The 15,702-nt window shown below is 33.1% G+C and overlaps 1 protein-coding gene across 1 annotated transcript in view; it reads right to left on the reverse strand.

Annotated features, from left to right (window-relative positions):
• LOC114327108 (dynein regulatory complex protein 11) overlaps nt 1-13,884 on the reverse strand; it is a 47,112-nt gene extending 33,228 nt beyond the window's left edge. The window contains exon 1 of the mRNA XM_050655328.1: nt 13,472-13,884. Coding sequence (XP_050511285.1) covers nt 13,472-13,599 — 128 coding nt within the window. The 5' untranslated portion in view covers nt 13,600-13,884. The remainder of the gene's footprint in view (nt 1-13,471) is intronic.
• Nucleotides 13,885-15,702: the final 1,818 nt, after the last annotated feature.

Consider the following 15,702-nt stretch of genomic DNA (forward strand, 5'->3'; position numbering starts at 1 on the left):
CAATCGCATTTATAATACAGGTAAAATACCTTAAGACTGGCTAGAGTCAATATTCATTCCACTACCGAAAAAGCCAAACCCACAACACTGCAATGAGTTCCGTCTGATAAGCCTTATGAGTCATGCAGTAAAAGTCCTATTAAAAGTCGTACATAATCGTATCTATAGAAAGTGCGAAACAATCATCGAAGACGATCAGTTTGGATTCAGAGCCGGCATGGGAACGAGAGACGCCCTCTTCAATTTACTAGTTCTCGCGCAAAAATGCTACTACCAACAGAAAGATATATTTATATGCTTTATAGACTTCTAAAAAGCATTTGATAGAGTAAGACACGACCTACTATTAGAACGTTTGCAAGAAGTCGGTTTAGATGGAAAAGACATCAATTTACTAAAGAACTTGTACTGGAACCAAAACGCCAGAGTTAGGATCGAAGGTTCAATATCCGCAGCAGTAGAAATTAGGAGGGGAGTTAGACAGGGATGTGTTCTGTCGCCTCTGGTGTTTAATCTTTACTCCGAGTTTCTATTTAAAGAGGCACTGGAGGACTACAAGGATGGAGTCAAGGTGAATGGCGTAAATATCAACAGCATCAGATACTCCGATGATACGGTGTTGATAGCGGATTCCGACTTGGGTCTACAACGACTTATCGACAAGACCAACTCGACCTCTGAGCAATTTGGTATGAAAATAAACATTAAGAAAACCAAAGTGATGTCAATCCGAAAAAACCAAAACATACCTCAACGTTGCACAATAAATGGGCACATTTGAGAACAAGTCAATAGATTTAAGTACTTGGGATGTTGGATCGATAGCAGCCTAAATCCTGATCTAGAAATAAGATCGATAATAGAACAGGCCAGAAAATCTTTTGAAAAAATCAAAAAACTGCTTTGGTATTCTCGAATAAAACTCGAAATTCTATTACGTTTATCCAAATGCTACGTCTGGTCGACTCTTCTCTATGCAGTTGAGACATGGACCCTTAACCGTAAATAAGTTGGAGGCCTTTCGTAAACTTCGTGGACATCACATACCTCAAACGAAGAAGTGCTGCATATAATAGGCAACGCAAGAGAACTTTTCACCACAGTGAAAGTTAGAAAAACATCATACCTAGGCCACATACTGAGAAATAATAAGTACCAATATGCTCAACTTATAGTGAAAGGAAAGATCGAGGGAAGGAGAGGAGTAGGAAGGAAAAGACTATTGTGGCTCAGAAATATCCGACAATGGACAGGGCTAAATTTTGAACAGCTAATAAGAACAGCTGAAGACAGAGAAGAGTTTGAAATTGTAGTAGCCAACCTCCATTGAGGAGACGGCACTTTAAGAAGAAGAAGAATTATGTTACGAAGCCATGATGTTCTTCGACCGGGATCCCTGTTTTCACACTTCTTTCCCTAAATAATAGATACAATAGAATCCATGAATAATAATAGACTTTCGAAAACGCTCATTGATAGTAATGTAATCAATCTGATTTCTTCTGATTTTTTCAGGACTTTCTGCTGAAGCTTTCCAAGTGTAAAATTTCCTTTTTTGCATTTTAAAAAAGGCATTTAAAATACACAGATCTACTTCTTTACAGAATTCTACAAATCGACTTACTTTATTGCTAAGTTCTCTAAACTCACCTACATTTTCTTCTTTCTCTTCACCAATCTTAGCATTTAGATCTCCCATTAATATTTTGATATTTCTACTATTTATCTTTTCTAACTCGTCATCACTGTTTTCTTCTCGTGATGCTTATACTTCAATTAGATATACAATATACAGTGAGCACGTAAAGGTTGGAATAAATTCATTTTCTCGAGAATGGACGATTTTGGAAAAAATCCCTAAATAGGTCAATTTTGATTTTTAAATTATGACTTTTTGGCATATATATCATATTAGTGACATCATTCATCTGGGCGTGATAACGTCATCGATGATTTTTTTAAATGAGAATAGGGGTCGTGTGATAGCTCATTTGAAAGGTAATTCAATTCTCTATTCAGTATAAAAACATTAACATAATTATTTATACAGGGTGTCCAAAAACATTTTTTTTTATTAACTTTATTAACATAAAAACAAGAATGTATGTAATTTGTTAAATTCAAAATACATTTTACTGTTCTCAGAAAACAGAAAAAAATATTTATTTGAAAAATAATCATTGCTTTTCGCTTAAGTTAAATGTTCAAACTGTCAAGATAGTCCTGTCGCCAGGGGGGTACAACGGCCTCCTTAATTCAGATGGACTTACCCAAGTTTTTTTTATATATTTTGACCCGCAGAATACGAATTTTTTGGGTAACAGTTGATCCGGATGTCGATAAGATTGTTATAGACAAAGAACTTGAGGAATTACATAACAGCGATTTCTCGCAAAACAAAACATGTTTTTGTATTTTTTGGGTCATTTTAAGCAAAAAATATTCCTACAAGTTTTTTCGTAGAATGCATAGTTTTCGAGATAACCGCGGTTGAACTTTAAAAAAATCGAAAAATTGTAATTTTTGAACCCGAATAACTTTTGATTAAAAAATAAAGTAGCAATTCTGCTTACCGCATTTGAAAGTTTAAGTCAAATTATATCGGTTTTGATTATTTGCATTGCTAAAAATTTATTATTTTATTGTTAAACAAAGCTATAAACACCTAGTATGTGAGTGATGTTTTCTATGATTTCTCATTTAAAATCGAACGAGTAGGTAGAGTAGCTACAAGTGCAAGCGAGGCAATTTCTACGTAGCATGCGTTAAAACGAATGTATTAGGCACGGGAAACACTATGTGTTTATAGATTAGTTTAACAATAAAAAAATTAATTTTTAGCAATGCAAATAATCAAAACCGATATAATTTTACTTAAACTTTCAAATGCGGTAAGCAGAATTGCTACTTTATTTTTTAATCAAAAGTTATTCGGGTTCAAAAATTGCAATTTTTCGATTTTTTAAAGTTCAACCGCGGTTATCTCGAAAACTATGCATTCTACGAAAAAACTTGTAGGAATATTTTTTGCTTAAAATGACCCAAAAAATACAAAAAAATGTTTTGTTTTGCGAGAAATCGCTGTTATGTAATTCCTCAAGTTCTTTGTCTATAACAATCTTATCGACATCCGGATCAACTGTTACCCAAAAAATTCGTATTCCACGGGTCAAAATATATAAAAAAAACTTGGGTAAGTCCATCTGAATTAAGGAGGCCGTTGTACCCACCCTGGCGACAGGACTAAGAGGCAGGTGGGTGGCTGCTTTAATATTGAATTTAAGCAAAAAACAATATTTATCTGCTAAATAAACATTTTTGAACTAAATAAATTACACACATTCTTCTTTTTATGTCAATAAATTTAATTAAAAAAATATTTTTTTGGACACACTGTATAATTAATTTGTGGTAATGTTTATATTACTGAATAGAGATTTGAATTACCTTTCAAATGCGCTGTCACACGACCACTATTCTCATTTAAAAAATCATCGATGACACCCTCACGCCCAAGCGGGTGACGTCAGTAGTATGATATTCGTTTCGGGATTTATTTCCAAAATTTCCCATTTATGAAAAAATGAACTTATTCCAACCTTTACGTGCTTACTGTATATCAGAAATTTTAATACAACTTTCAACCTACTTCATGACTATGATAACTACTCCAATTCGATGATCATGATTGTTTTCACCTGAGTAGTGTACTGTATGGTCATTACACTGCACCTTCCATGGCCCGGTCAACGCAATTCATTAATACCCCAATATTGAGCTATTGAGTTTCTTGATTTTTTCAATAGTTTTTCCAGCCTCATATGAACTTCGAAGGCTCCAAGTACCTATTCTTAATCCATATTTTATACCAATAGTGACTGAGCGGGAGATTCTTCGCACTCCTGCCGTATTTTAAGAACGTCCTTACTCGGAGCCATCGTTGAATTCTTTAGCCATAGTGATATTTTCCTGGGAAAGCACAGTCAAGTAGTTTTTTGTTGTTTTCTTGACCGTATTATCAGAGTCGGTTAAACCATAATTTGATTGCCGCCTGTGACTATCCAGTAGGTATCATATCGGTAACCTCATGTTATAACTAATACAGTATTTAAAAAACGTATATGTATGAAGTGTGAAACTTCTAATGTAATTGGTATAATAATTACAAGAAGTTTTTTAAACTATGGTATAAGTACAACCAACCACTGAAAATGTTCCCTTTTTGTTGCATAAAATTAACTCTAACTCAATAAGTTAAGAATCCTGACTTCAGTAAATGAGGGAAATGATCAATTTTTGGTAAAATAATGTTTTAGAGGACAAAATTATTGAAGACATGGGAACTGCCTAAGTTGACTTAAGGAATGAAATTTAAAAAAAAAAGTAAAAAAAAGAAAATCCACAAGGAAAAGAAAAGGTTTTCCTGTAGTTGGCTGTATACCATCAATCACAAAATTGGAAAGAAATCCTTTGTAAAAGGTATAAAATTTTTTTATTAAAAATCCCTTAAAAGGGCTACATCACAACAAAACGTTTTCGATTTTTATAAAAAATCATCATCAGTGTTCGATCTAAAAATAAGTATAACCGATTTAATGAATATAAAGTTATTATTTAAATTTTGACAAAGGTTAGAGCAAGTTGGTTATACTGAGGTCCTTTTATGTAACATAAGCATCTAGGACTAAACATGTTTATGAAATAGGGATTTTTTTTTTCTCCTATTTTTTATTTTTTATACCAAGTTATCGAGTTGAATTGAAAAGGTTTAAAACTGGATGGATGTATGAAGGTGTATTGGAAAACAAGCAATATGTGTAAAATTAGAAGGTAGTGAATAATTTGTGATTTGATATCAGAATTGTTTACTGTAATGAGGTGTGATGAAAAAGGCTGGGCGCCCCAGAAACCAGACCCCACATCTATGGATAAGAGAGTGGAAGAATTAGTATAAAAACCTTTTATAAATATTTTTTTTTCTGAAGTTTAGTTGGACCCATAACGAAAACCTGATCAAATGGCGATAAGTTATGAAATTGGGTGGAAAAGAACAAATAGTGTTAGAGTTGTGACTGGTCGATTTAGTAAAAACTGTGGAAAAAGTTAAAGTAGATTATTTTGGAAGACTAGTAGAAGTTAAGGGATAATGAGTTGATGTTAGAAATGTCATCTGTTAGATAAGTAAATATGGAGGAAAGGTTAATATAAATGAAAAAAGAGTTTGGAAAAAGCAAAGAAGTTTTGAAATTTAGGTTAAGAAAAAAGTTGACGATGTAAGGGATTGAAGTCACGATTGAAAGACACATGGCGGTTAACACAGTTAGGGCTACTTTGCTTTTCTCTAATTATTTCCAAGTCCTCGTATAGGTCCAGTCTTAAGAAATTCTTTTGAGGTATGTTGTGTATTAGAGAAACATTTTCCGGAATGTTAAGAGTATGACTGTTTTGTTTTAAATGTTGAGAAAAGGTGGAAGTGTTCTCTCTTTTTGTGTGTTCAAGGGAACGAGATGCTAGTGACCTACAAGTTCTTCCTATGTACGTAGCATCACAGTCAGAGCATTGAAGTTTATAAACCCCACTACGATTCATGTAGTTGATAGGGTCTTTGGAGTTGGAAAGACATTGTCCTAAATTATTGGAAACTTTAAAAGAGATGTGTATGTTATCAACTGATCTCTTGATAATATTACTGATATCACCGGAAAGGCTCTCTTGATGGAAAGGTAATGAAGCATAAATGGGTCTGGTGGTCAGATCTCTGGGAAACGCAGCCTCCCTCAGAACCCTCAGTTGTCTCTTATGAAGGAGTTTGGTTATAAGGTTTGGTTCGTAACCGTTATTGAAAGCAATTTGTTTGATAGTGTTGAGTTCTTTAGTGTAGTTAGATTGAGATAGGGGGATGGTTTCTAGACGGTGTATGTAACTGTGGAAGGCAGAGTATTTATGTGACATTGGATGGTTTGAAGACAAGGGTATGGCATGATCAGTCTGTGTTGGTTTCCTATAAATACTAAAATCGAAGTGGTCATTCAATCTGGTGATGGTGAGGTCGAGAAAGTTTATTGAATTGGATGATTCAAGTTCCATAGTGAACTTAATGTTGGGGTGGATTTGATTAATTTTAGAAAGCAATAGCTCAGCTGATGTGGAGGGTCCTGTTAAGAAAACTAGACAATCATCTACGTATCGAAACCAGTGTAGAATTTCAGGATTTTTCATAATCTGTGTGGATTCTAAATGATCCATAAATATATCAGCTAAGAGAGGAGATAGACAACTACCCATAGCTAGGCCATCAGGTTGCCTGTAATATGTATTATTAAATACAAAGAAATCTTGAGATAAGCAAAATTGTAATAATTGGATGATTGAATTGGTAGTAGACATAGTAATGGAGCTGGCTCTAAGAAGAGAATGTACCAGATCAATAGTTTCTTGTTTGGGGACCGAAGTAAAAAGGTTGCTGACATCGAATGAAAGCATAGTAATGTTGGGATGAAGATTAATTTGTTGAAGTTTATTGACTAGATGATTGGTGTTTTTGACTGAGAAACGAGGGGAAAAATTCGTCATAGTGTTGATGAGGTTAAGTATGAATTTAGAAAGGATTGACACTGGAGTTTTTATGAAACTAACCACTGACGAATTGGAATACACTCTTTGTGTATCTTAGGTAAACCATACAGTTTGGGTGTCAAAGGATTGCTGGGTGTTTTGTAATAAGGTGCATCATGTTCTGAAAAAAATTCTGTGAAAGGTTTGAGGTTGTCTTTAAGTTTGTTTATGAACTTTTTGGAAGGATCCTCATGAAGTAGAGTGAAATTATTATCAGATAGAAAAGTAGTGACTTTTTCATGATAAAGATTTTGGTCTAGAATCACTAAACAATTTCCTTTGTCTGCTTTACTTATGATGAGATTGTTTTATTTGACTTTGTTTTTAATAGATTTCAGGGTGTTGAGGTGGTCTAAACGTTTCTTATCTGAAAGTGAAGGAAAAGAAGAGGAGAAGTAAGTGTTTTGAGAAGTAGGTGGTAGATTGAATGAGGATGTATTATTAGGATTATTTGATGAGATATATGCATTAGATAAGTTAGAAGAAGTAGCAGATGGAATATATTTATTTTTGAATTTATTGATAGTTTTGTAACATGAGTTTCTAATTGAAGTTTTTTGATTTAATGGGACAGAAAGATTTTGTATGATGATATCTAGCTCAATGGATAGACTCTGAAGGTCCTTTTCAGAAACCTTTCTAGGAATGGAATATTTGAGTCCTAGATTAAGAAGTTCTAGTTCATTTTTGTTAAAGACAACAGATGAAAGGTTTTTCAATCTTGGATGGAAGACAAAATCAGAAAATTTAGTATTGTTGTTATTATTGTTACTAATATGTAAGTTAGATTTGTCATTGATGAGTTTATTAAGTTTAGAATTCACTCTATTGAATTTTACAGAAGTCACCCTGTCCAGTCTGTCCTGGACATCATTCAGAAAACTATTCAAGTTATCAAAACCAATGGATGCTAATAATAAGTCATACGTTACCTTAAGCTTACAATTAATGAAGTTTTTCTTACTATAATGATTACAAATCTCCTTTTTTAATATCTTAAGTTGGAAGGTGTTCTTTAGGTTGGTTGGAACATTTCTTGGAGTTTTCACTTTACAAGAGGTCGGAAATACTTTGTTATTAATGCAATTGGAGATGAACCATATATCCAGTTTTAGTGTGCACCTTTTTGTGGCTAAGCGCATGTACTGTTGAGCCAAGTTGACCATACCGTCAATTTACAAAATCCACAAGGAAAAGAAAAGGTTTTCCTGTAGTTGGCTGTATACCATCAATCACAAAATTGGAAAGAAATCCTTTGTAAAAGGTATAAAATTTTTTTATTAAAAATCCCTTAAAAGGGCTACATCACAACAAAACGTTTTCGATTTTTATAAAAAATCATCATCAGTGTTCGATCTAAAAATAAGTATAACCGATTTAATGAATATAAAGTTATTATTTAAATTTTGACAAAGGTTAGAGCAAGTTGGTTATACTTACAAACTGGATGCTAGCTGAGCCACAAAAGAAAAATATCTGGGTAAAAACCCTTTACATATAATATAGATGCCTTAAAAGTGCATACTTCAATAAAAAGGCCTGTGATGGTCACATGGCAAACAGGATAATGCCCTAAGGTAAGGTATACAGGTTTCCCAACACGTGGGATCCAAATTGAGTTGATCACATTTCAATGACTTAATGGCAACTGACTGCAAAATGATTGATGTTTCTGAAAGGTGTCAAAAGACAGATAGACAACGTGACGTGGAATTTACCCTGTATTACGACAGCCAACTAATTGTTAGTAAAATATTTAATGAAAATTTACATAGTAATAACAAACATCAAAAAAGTTATGGCTATAATTACATTTAAGTAAGTACCTTGAATATGTAAGATGAACGTGACGTAAGAAATGATTTTTATAATGGTATGGTCAACTTGGCTCAACAGTACTATGGGTAGTTGTCTATCTCCTCTCTTAGCTGATATATTTATGGATAATTTAGAATCCACACAGATTATGAAAAATCCTGAAATTCTACACTGGTTTCGATACGTAGATGATTGTCTAGTTTTCTTAACAGGACCCTCCACATCAGCTGAGCTATTGCTTTCTAAAATTAATCAAATCCACCCCAACATTAAGTTCACTATGGAACTTGAATCATCCAATTCAATAAACTTTCTCGACCTCACCATCACCAGATTGAATGACCACTTCGATTTTAGTATTTATAGGAAACCAACACAGACTGATCATGCCATACCCTTGTCTTCAAACCATCCAATGTCACATAAATACTCTGCCTTCCACAGTTACATACACCGTCTAGAAACCATCCCCCTATCTCAATCTAACTACACTAAAGAACTCAACACTATCAAACAAATTGCTTTCAATAACGGTTACGAACCAAACCTTATAACCAAACTCCTTCATAAGAGACAACTGAGGGTTCTGAGGGAGGCTGCGTTTCCCAGAGATCTGACCACCAGACCCATTTATGCTTCATTGCCTTTCCATCAAGAGAGCCTTTCCGGTGATATCAGTAATATTATCAAGAGATCAGTTGATAACATACACATCTCTTTTAAAGTTTCCAATAATTTAGGACAATGTCTTTCCAACTCCAAAGACCCTATCAACTACATGAATCGTAGTGGGGTTTATAAACTTCAATGCTCTGACTGTGATGCTACGTACATAGGAAGAACTTGTAGGTGACTAGCATCTCGTTCCCTTGAACACACAAAAAGAGAGAACACTTCCACCTTTCTTCAACATTTAAAACAAAACAGTCATACTCTTAACATTCCGGAAAATGTTTCTCTAATACACAGCATACCTCAAAAGAATTTCTTAAGACTGGACCTATACGAGGACTTGGAAATAATTAGAGAAAAGCAAAGTAGCCCTAACTGTGTTAACCGCCATGTGTCTTTCAATCGTGACTTCAATCCCTTACATCGTCAACTTTTTTCTTAACCTAAATTTCAAAACTTCTTTGCTGTTTCCAAACTCTTTTTTCATTTATATTAACCTTTCCTCCATATTTACTTATCTAACAGATGACATTTCTAACATCAACTCATTATCCCTTAACTTCTACTAGTCTTCCAAAATAATCTACTTTAACTTTTTCCACAGTTTTTACTAAATCGACCAGTCACAACTCTAACACTATTTGTTCTTTTCCACCCAATTTCATAACTTATCGCCATTTGATCAGGTTTTCGTTATGGGTCCAACTAAACTTCAGAAAAAAAAATATTTATAAAAGGTTTTTATACTAATTCTTCCACTCTCTTATCCATAGATGTGGGGTCTGGTTTCTGGGGCGCCCAGCCTTTTTAATTACACCTCATTACAGTAAACAATTCTGATATCAAATCACAAATTATTCACTACCTTCTAATTTTACACATATTGCTTGTTTTCCAATACACCTTCATACATCCATCCAGTTTTAAACCTTTTCAATTCAACTCGATAACTTGGTATAAAAAATAAAAAATAGGAGAAAAAAAAATCCCTATTTCATAAACATGTTTAGTCCTAGATGCTTATGTTACATAAAAGGACCTCATACTTTTGCCAGGTTATTAGTTCAATTGATATTCTTCTTCACTTCCAATATCAACACTCAGGTACCTTAACCAATTAATTCACATATCATTATATCATATCAGTTTCCTCCTGTGACTCATACAACTTATCTTAATTTCAACACTACTTTAATATCAGACTTCCATTTACTACAGACTCTCTAATTTACTCTGCCATTGGTACAATTAAACCAAACATTCCTTTTAATTCATGGAAATCAAATTTTCCACAGCACAGTTGAACTTATTTCAATTAGAATAGGAACATGTATAGATGGCTGCATAGATTCTGGCTATTTCTCATTATAAAAATCATTTCTTACTTCACGTTCATCTTACATATTCAAGGTACTTACTTAAATGTAATTATAGCCATAACTTTGTTGATGTTTGTTATTACTATGTAAATTTTCATTAAATATTTTACTAACAATTAGTTGGCTGTCGTAATACAGGGTAAATTCCACGTCACGTTGTCTATCTGTCTTTTGACACCTTTCAGAAACATCAATCATTTTGCAATCAGTTGCCATTAAGTCATTGAAATGTGATCAACTCAATTTGGATCCCACGTGTTGGGAAACCTGTATACCTTACCTTAGGGCATTATCCTGTTTGCCATGTGACCATCACAGGCCTTTTTATCGAAGTATGCACTTTTAAGGCATCTATATTATATGTAAAGGGTTTTTACCAAAATATTTTTCTTTTGTGGCTCAGCTAGCATCCAGTTTGTAAGTATAACCAACTTGCTCTAACCTTTGTCAAAATTTAAATAACAACTTTATATTCATTAAATCGGTTATACTTATTTTTAGATCGAACACTGATGATGATTTTTTATAAAAATCGAAAACGTTTTGTTGTGATGTAGCCCTTTTAAGGGATTTTTAATAAAAAAATTTTATACCTTTTACAAAGGATTTCTTTCCAATTTTAAAAAAAGAAGACATATAATGGGAACAAACAAACCAAATTTAACAAAGACAAGAACTTTGTAACATTGTGTACAGAGAATCTCATTAAAATAATAGTACTACAAACTACAAAATGGTATTAAAATTGGAACAGAATTAAGTGCAGTAAAGAATTTATAAAAAAATGTAATAACTGCATAAAAAAATTGTAACTCCACTAGTTCGCAATATAATAAAAATATTTATAAATAATTCTTTGCGATAAAAAATTGCGAATGAAAAAGTTAATGTTAGAATAATTACAATTTTGCAGTATCTACGTAAAACGTTTAAGAAATTAACAATTTTCTATGAAGCTTCTCTTTTTTAATTTTGTTAAAAAAATTGTATTAAAACTTACAAAAAAGTAAAAATCGTATGTAAAATGGTATAATATGTTTTATTAAAAAACTTTTAAAATCATCAAAATTGAATAAAAAAATTGATCAAAAAAACGTTTTCGGTCTTATCAGACCATCATCAGAGAAACATTCTTCTTGTGGTTGAACCTAGCCCACTTTCTTATTTATCAAAACCTTAGTGTTACATAATTGTGATGTTAGAATTAGTTGGTCAGTATCATTCGTAGCAATAAGTTCTTTTAATTTTTCAAACAGAGACACCCACGTTCACGTTGCATTTTAAGTTAATCTTATAACATTGGCCTAGTGTCGTTTCAAATTTTAATTCTAACATCACAATCATGTAACACTAAGGTTCTTACAAACAATAAAGTAGGCTAGGTTCACTTACGAGTGCAATGTTTCACTAATGATGGTCTGCTAAGACCGAAAACTTCTGGAATTTTTGTAATCCATTTGGCTGATTTTAAAATTTTTTTAATAAAACATACCATTTTACACACCAAGTTTTTACGTCTTTGTAAGTTTTTTAAAAGTGTAGTATGCCCAATCTATAAAAAAGGAGACAAACTCCAGTGCAAAAACTACCGTAGAATTTCTCTACTATGTACAGAATATAAAGTCCTCACGTATATTATAAACCAGCGGCTCCAACCACTAGCAGAAAATATTATTGGAGAGTATCAGACGGGCTTCCGACGGGGAAGATCGACACTGGATCAAATATCTACAGTCAAACAGATCTTGCGTAAATCATAGGAACACGATATTGATGTTCACAACGTGTTTGTAGACTTCAAACAGGCCTACGACTCAGTCAAAAGGAACAACCTATACTATAATATATTGTCTGAATTGGCAATACCACACAAGCTAATAAGACTCATTAAAGCCACAATGGATGAAACTCAGGCATGTGTATGAATACAAAACCACCGGACAGACTTTTTCAATATTTTGCAGAGACTAAAGCAGGGAGATGGGCTGGCCCCAACATTGTTTAACCTGGCACTGGAGTATGCGGTTAGGCAAATGCAAACTGGAGGAGGAAACCTACTGACCAACCGAACGGTTCAACTGGCCGCTTATGCCGATGATATTAATATTATGAGTAGAACATCAACAGGAACACAGGAAACATACGCACAGTTAAAAACACAAACAAAAACGCTAGGTCTGGAAATTAACACAGAAAAAACAAAAATAATGACTCAGACGAGAAGAAATAGAGTCCCACAAAACATTATACATGAAGATGACATTGAAACGGTTGGAAAGTTTACATACTTGGGAGTAAAAATATATGCCGACGGATCAGAAGATGGAGAAATACGGAAGAGAATAACGCAGGCAAAAAGAGCTTATTTTGCCCTCTCCCATATATTTCGGTCTGAAAGTGTCCACCGAAATACAAAGATGAGAATCTATAAATCTTTAATTCGACCAATAACATGCTATGGCAGTGAAGCCTGGGTCCTGAAAGAAACATCCAAAAACAAACTCGACACATTCGAAAGGAAAGTACTAAGGAGAATACTAGGACCTGTGAGGGAAAACGGAATCTTCTGAAGTCAATACAACAACGAACTTTATCAACTTTATAAGGAAGCACCCCTGTCAGACTTCATTAGAATACAAAGATTGCAATGGGCCGGACATGTGATAAGAATGGGAGAGGATAGGCTACCAAAAAGAGCACTGAATTCTAGAATGCAGGGAAGAGACCGGTTGGAAAGCCAAGAAAGCGCTGGGAAGACACAGTAAACAGCGACGCACAAGCCCTTTTAGGAGTCCGTGTATGGAGAAGAGCAGCCACAGACAAGCAAGGGTGGAGGCAAAAAATAAAGGAGGCCAAGGCTCAATTTGGGCTGTAGTGCCGTAGAAGACGAAGAAGAAGAAGAAGTTTTTTTAAACTGTGGTATACAGCCAACTACTGGGATTTGGGATTTTCCCTTTTAATTTTTTAAAATTGTATTACGTACTTACCTCACGTATAGATTTGCCAAAAGATCTCTATCATCCCTTCTATCAGCTTGCACAGGTTCCAACTGCAAAGTTTCGTTAAGAATATCTTGGGTCTTCTTGAAAAGTTCATTGTAAGTTTTATGTGACATTGTATTACCCTTGAAGTGCAGACTTCGGTGTGCAATGTCACAGATTGTGCGATATAATGTATAAATTTAGTTGGGGGTTACAAAAGGTAGTCATAACAACAATCAGATCGTTTGGTCGATTGGTCTTTATTTAGAGACTGTACGGTGATTACTTTGAAAATGTTCGTTTTAATCATTTGTAATGCATGAGTGCCTTCATTTTTGATAATTTGATAAAGATTTTATACCACACATGATTTGCAATATTTTACTTTCAAGATTTTGGGCTCTATTCTTCTACATGTAACAATATTTTTGTTAGATATCTCAATATGTATGAGAAATAGTGTTGTAAATATCAATAAAAATAGCAAGTATTTTGTTTTCAATATATTATATACTGTATTTAATATCAATAAAAATATTAAGTATGTATTTTGTTCTCTGGCCATTAATTATATACTGTATGTACTTCGACTTCTTTACGAATTATAGAATTTCTTACAATTTCTTAGCTGTCCATTTCAATCCAAATTCTACTTTTGTTTCAGTTACTATATTTTCCATATTTTTTTAATTACTAAAATACATGTATAGAAATTTAGGTATGGGCTATTACACGAATATACGACTGTCTTGGATTATCGCGACAACGAATATTTTAGTGTGCAACATAAGAAGTACGAAAGTAAATGGCTCTAATAATTGTTCCAATAAACAACAATGTATTTTGCAATTTACTTTCGTTCTTCATAATTTGCATAGTAAATTATTCGTTGTCGAAATGATTCACAGCAGTCGTAATATGTTCGTGGAATAGGGTATAGGTACATACCTATACGCTCTGAGCTTCGCTGGTGGCGCTCCTAGCGGATTACTAATTCAACTTTCACCGGTCATTTTTAAATTTATTATTTAATTGTTATCGCTTAACATTTACAACGCAAAAAAGTAATTAAATTGTAATCGATTTTTTAAGATTTTGCTAACCATTTTGACGTTCTATTGATAAAATATGAATTTCTTACTTCGGATACTTTCACAATTATCGTGTAGATGGCGCTAAGATTTTTAGATTAAATTACAATTACGTATTACGGAACATTAAAAAAACTTAAATTCAGTATTTAAAACGTAAGTATATTTAAGGTAAAAATATATACCACAGCTTTGACCAACTAATATTTTTTATAATTAATGTTTTTAATTTTAATTTTAAATTAATCACTTTGACATTTATGTCAAATTTCCGGTAAACGTTTACAGACTTGCCACTACTGGCGCTCGCGAATTTGTAAATATCCCCTCTACGTACGAGCTCACAGCGTATACTTGAATTAACTATAAATAGTCCAAGTAATGAAACTTAAAATAGGACAAAACCTCGCAATTTTTACAGAATGGATCGAGGTGCTTGAAAATTTGAGAATAAGTAGTGGATAGTCAAAGGATCAAAATCTATATGATGCCAAAAGGTGCTTTTACCATGGGGGTGGTTGCCACCCCATCTCGGGGGTGACCGCAAAAGTTAGTAAAAACATTCATTTTAATGTTTTTAATCAGTTTTCTGTAATGTTTTTAATCAGTTTTCTGTCAATAACTCAAAAAGTTTTAGTTTTATCAAAACAACTTTACTTAACAAAAATGTACCTTGTGAAAACATAAACAAAACGGTATTTTTTAATTTTCTTTAAGGCCAAAATAATAGGTAATCGAGTTATACTTTATTTTAATATGAAAGCTCTTCTTCGTCAAATGCTAAATATTGTAGTTACAAAGTCAAAAGACGGATAAACTATGCATTTTTCGAGGATAACTTGTTCAAACTAATTTAAAGTAACTATTTAAAGATATCTATCTCCAGAAATACAAAAAAGTCTCTGGCTCAAAAATTAAGTAACTTATAATGAAAAGAATGTCAGTACCTATTTTTTTCAGCTAAAAAATGATCGAAAACAACCTCCTAATCACCATCCTAATTAAAATTAGTCATTTACCTTATCTGCTCTTCTTTATTTGTGTATTATTAATAGGTTCTAGAAGTTTGACCGGCTTAGAATGATTAGTTTTTAAAAGAATGGAGTTAAAAGCGAATAACAAATTTTTGTAGTTTGCTATAAAATA

The sequence above is a fragment of the Diabrotica virgifera genome, chromosome 7 (assembly GCF_917563875.1).
Source record: "Diabrotica virgifera virgifera chromosome 7, PGI_DIABVI_V3a".
NCBI classification, from domain to species: Eukaryota; Metazoa; Arthropoda; class Insecta; order Coleoptera; family Chrysomelidae; genus Diabrotica; species Diabrotica virgifera.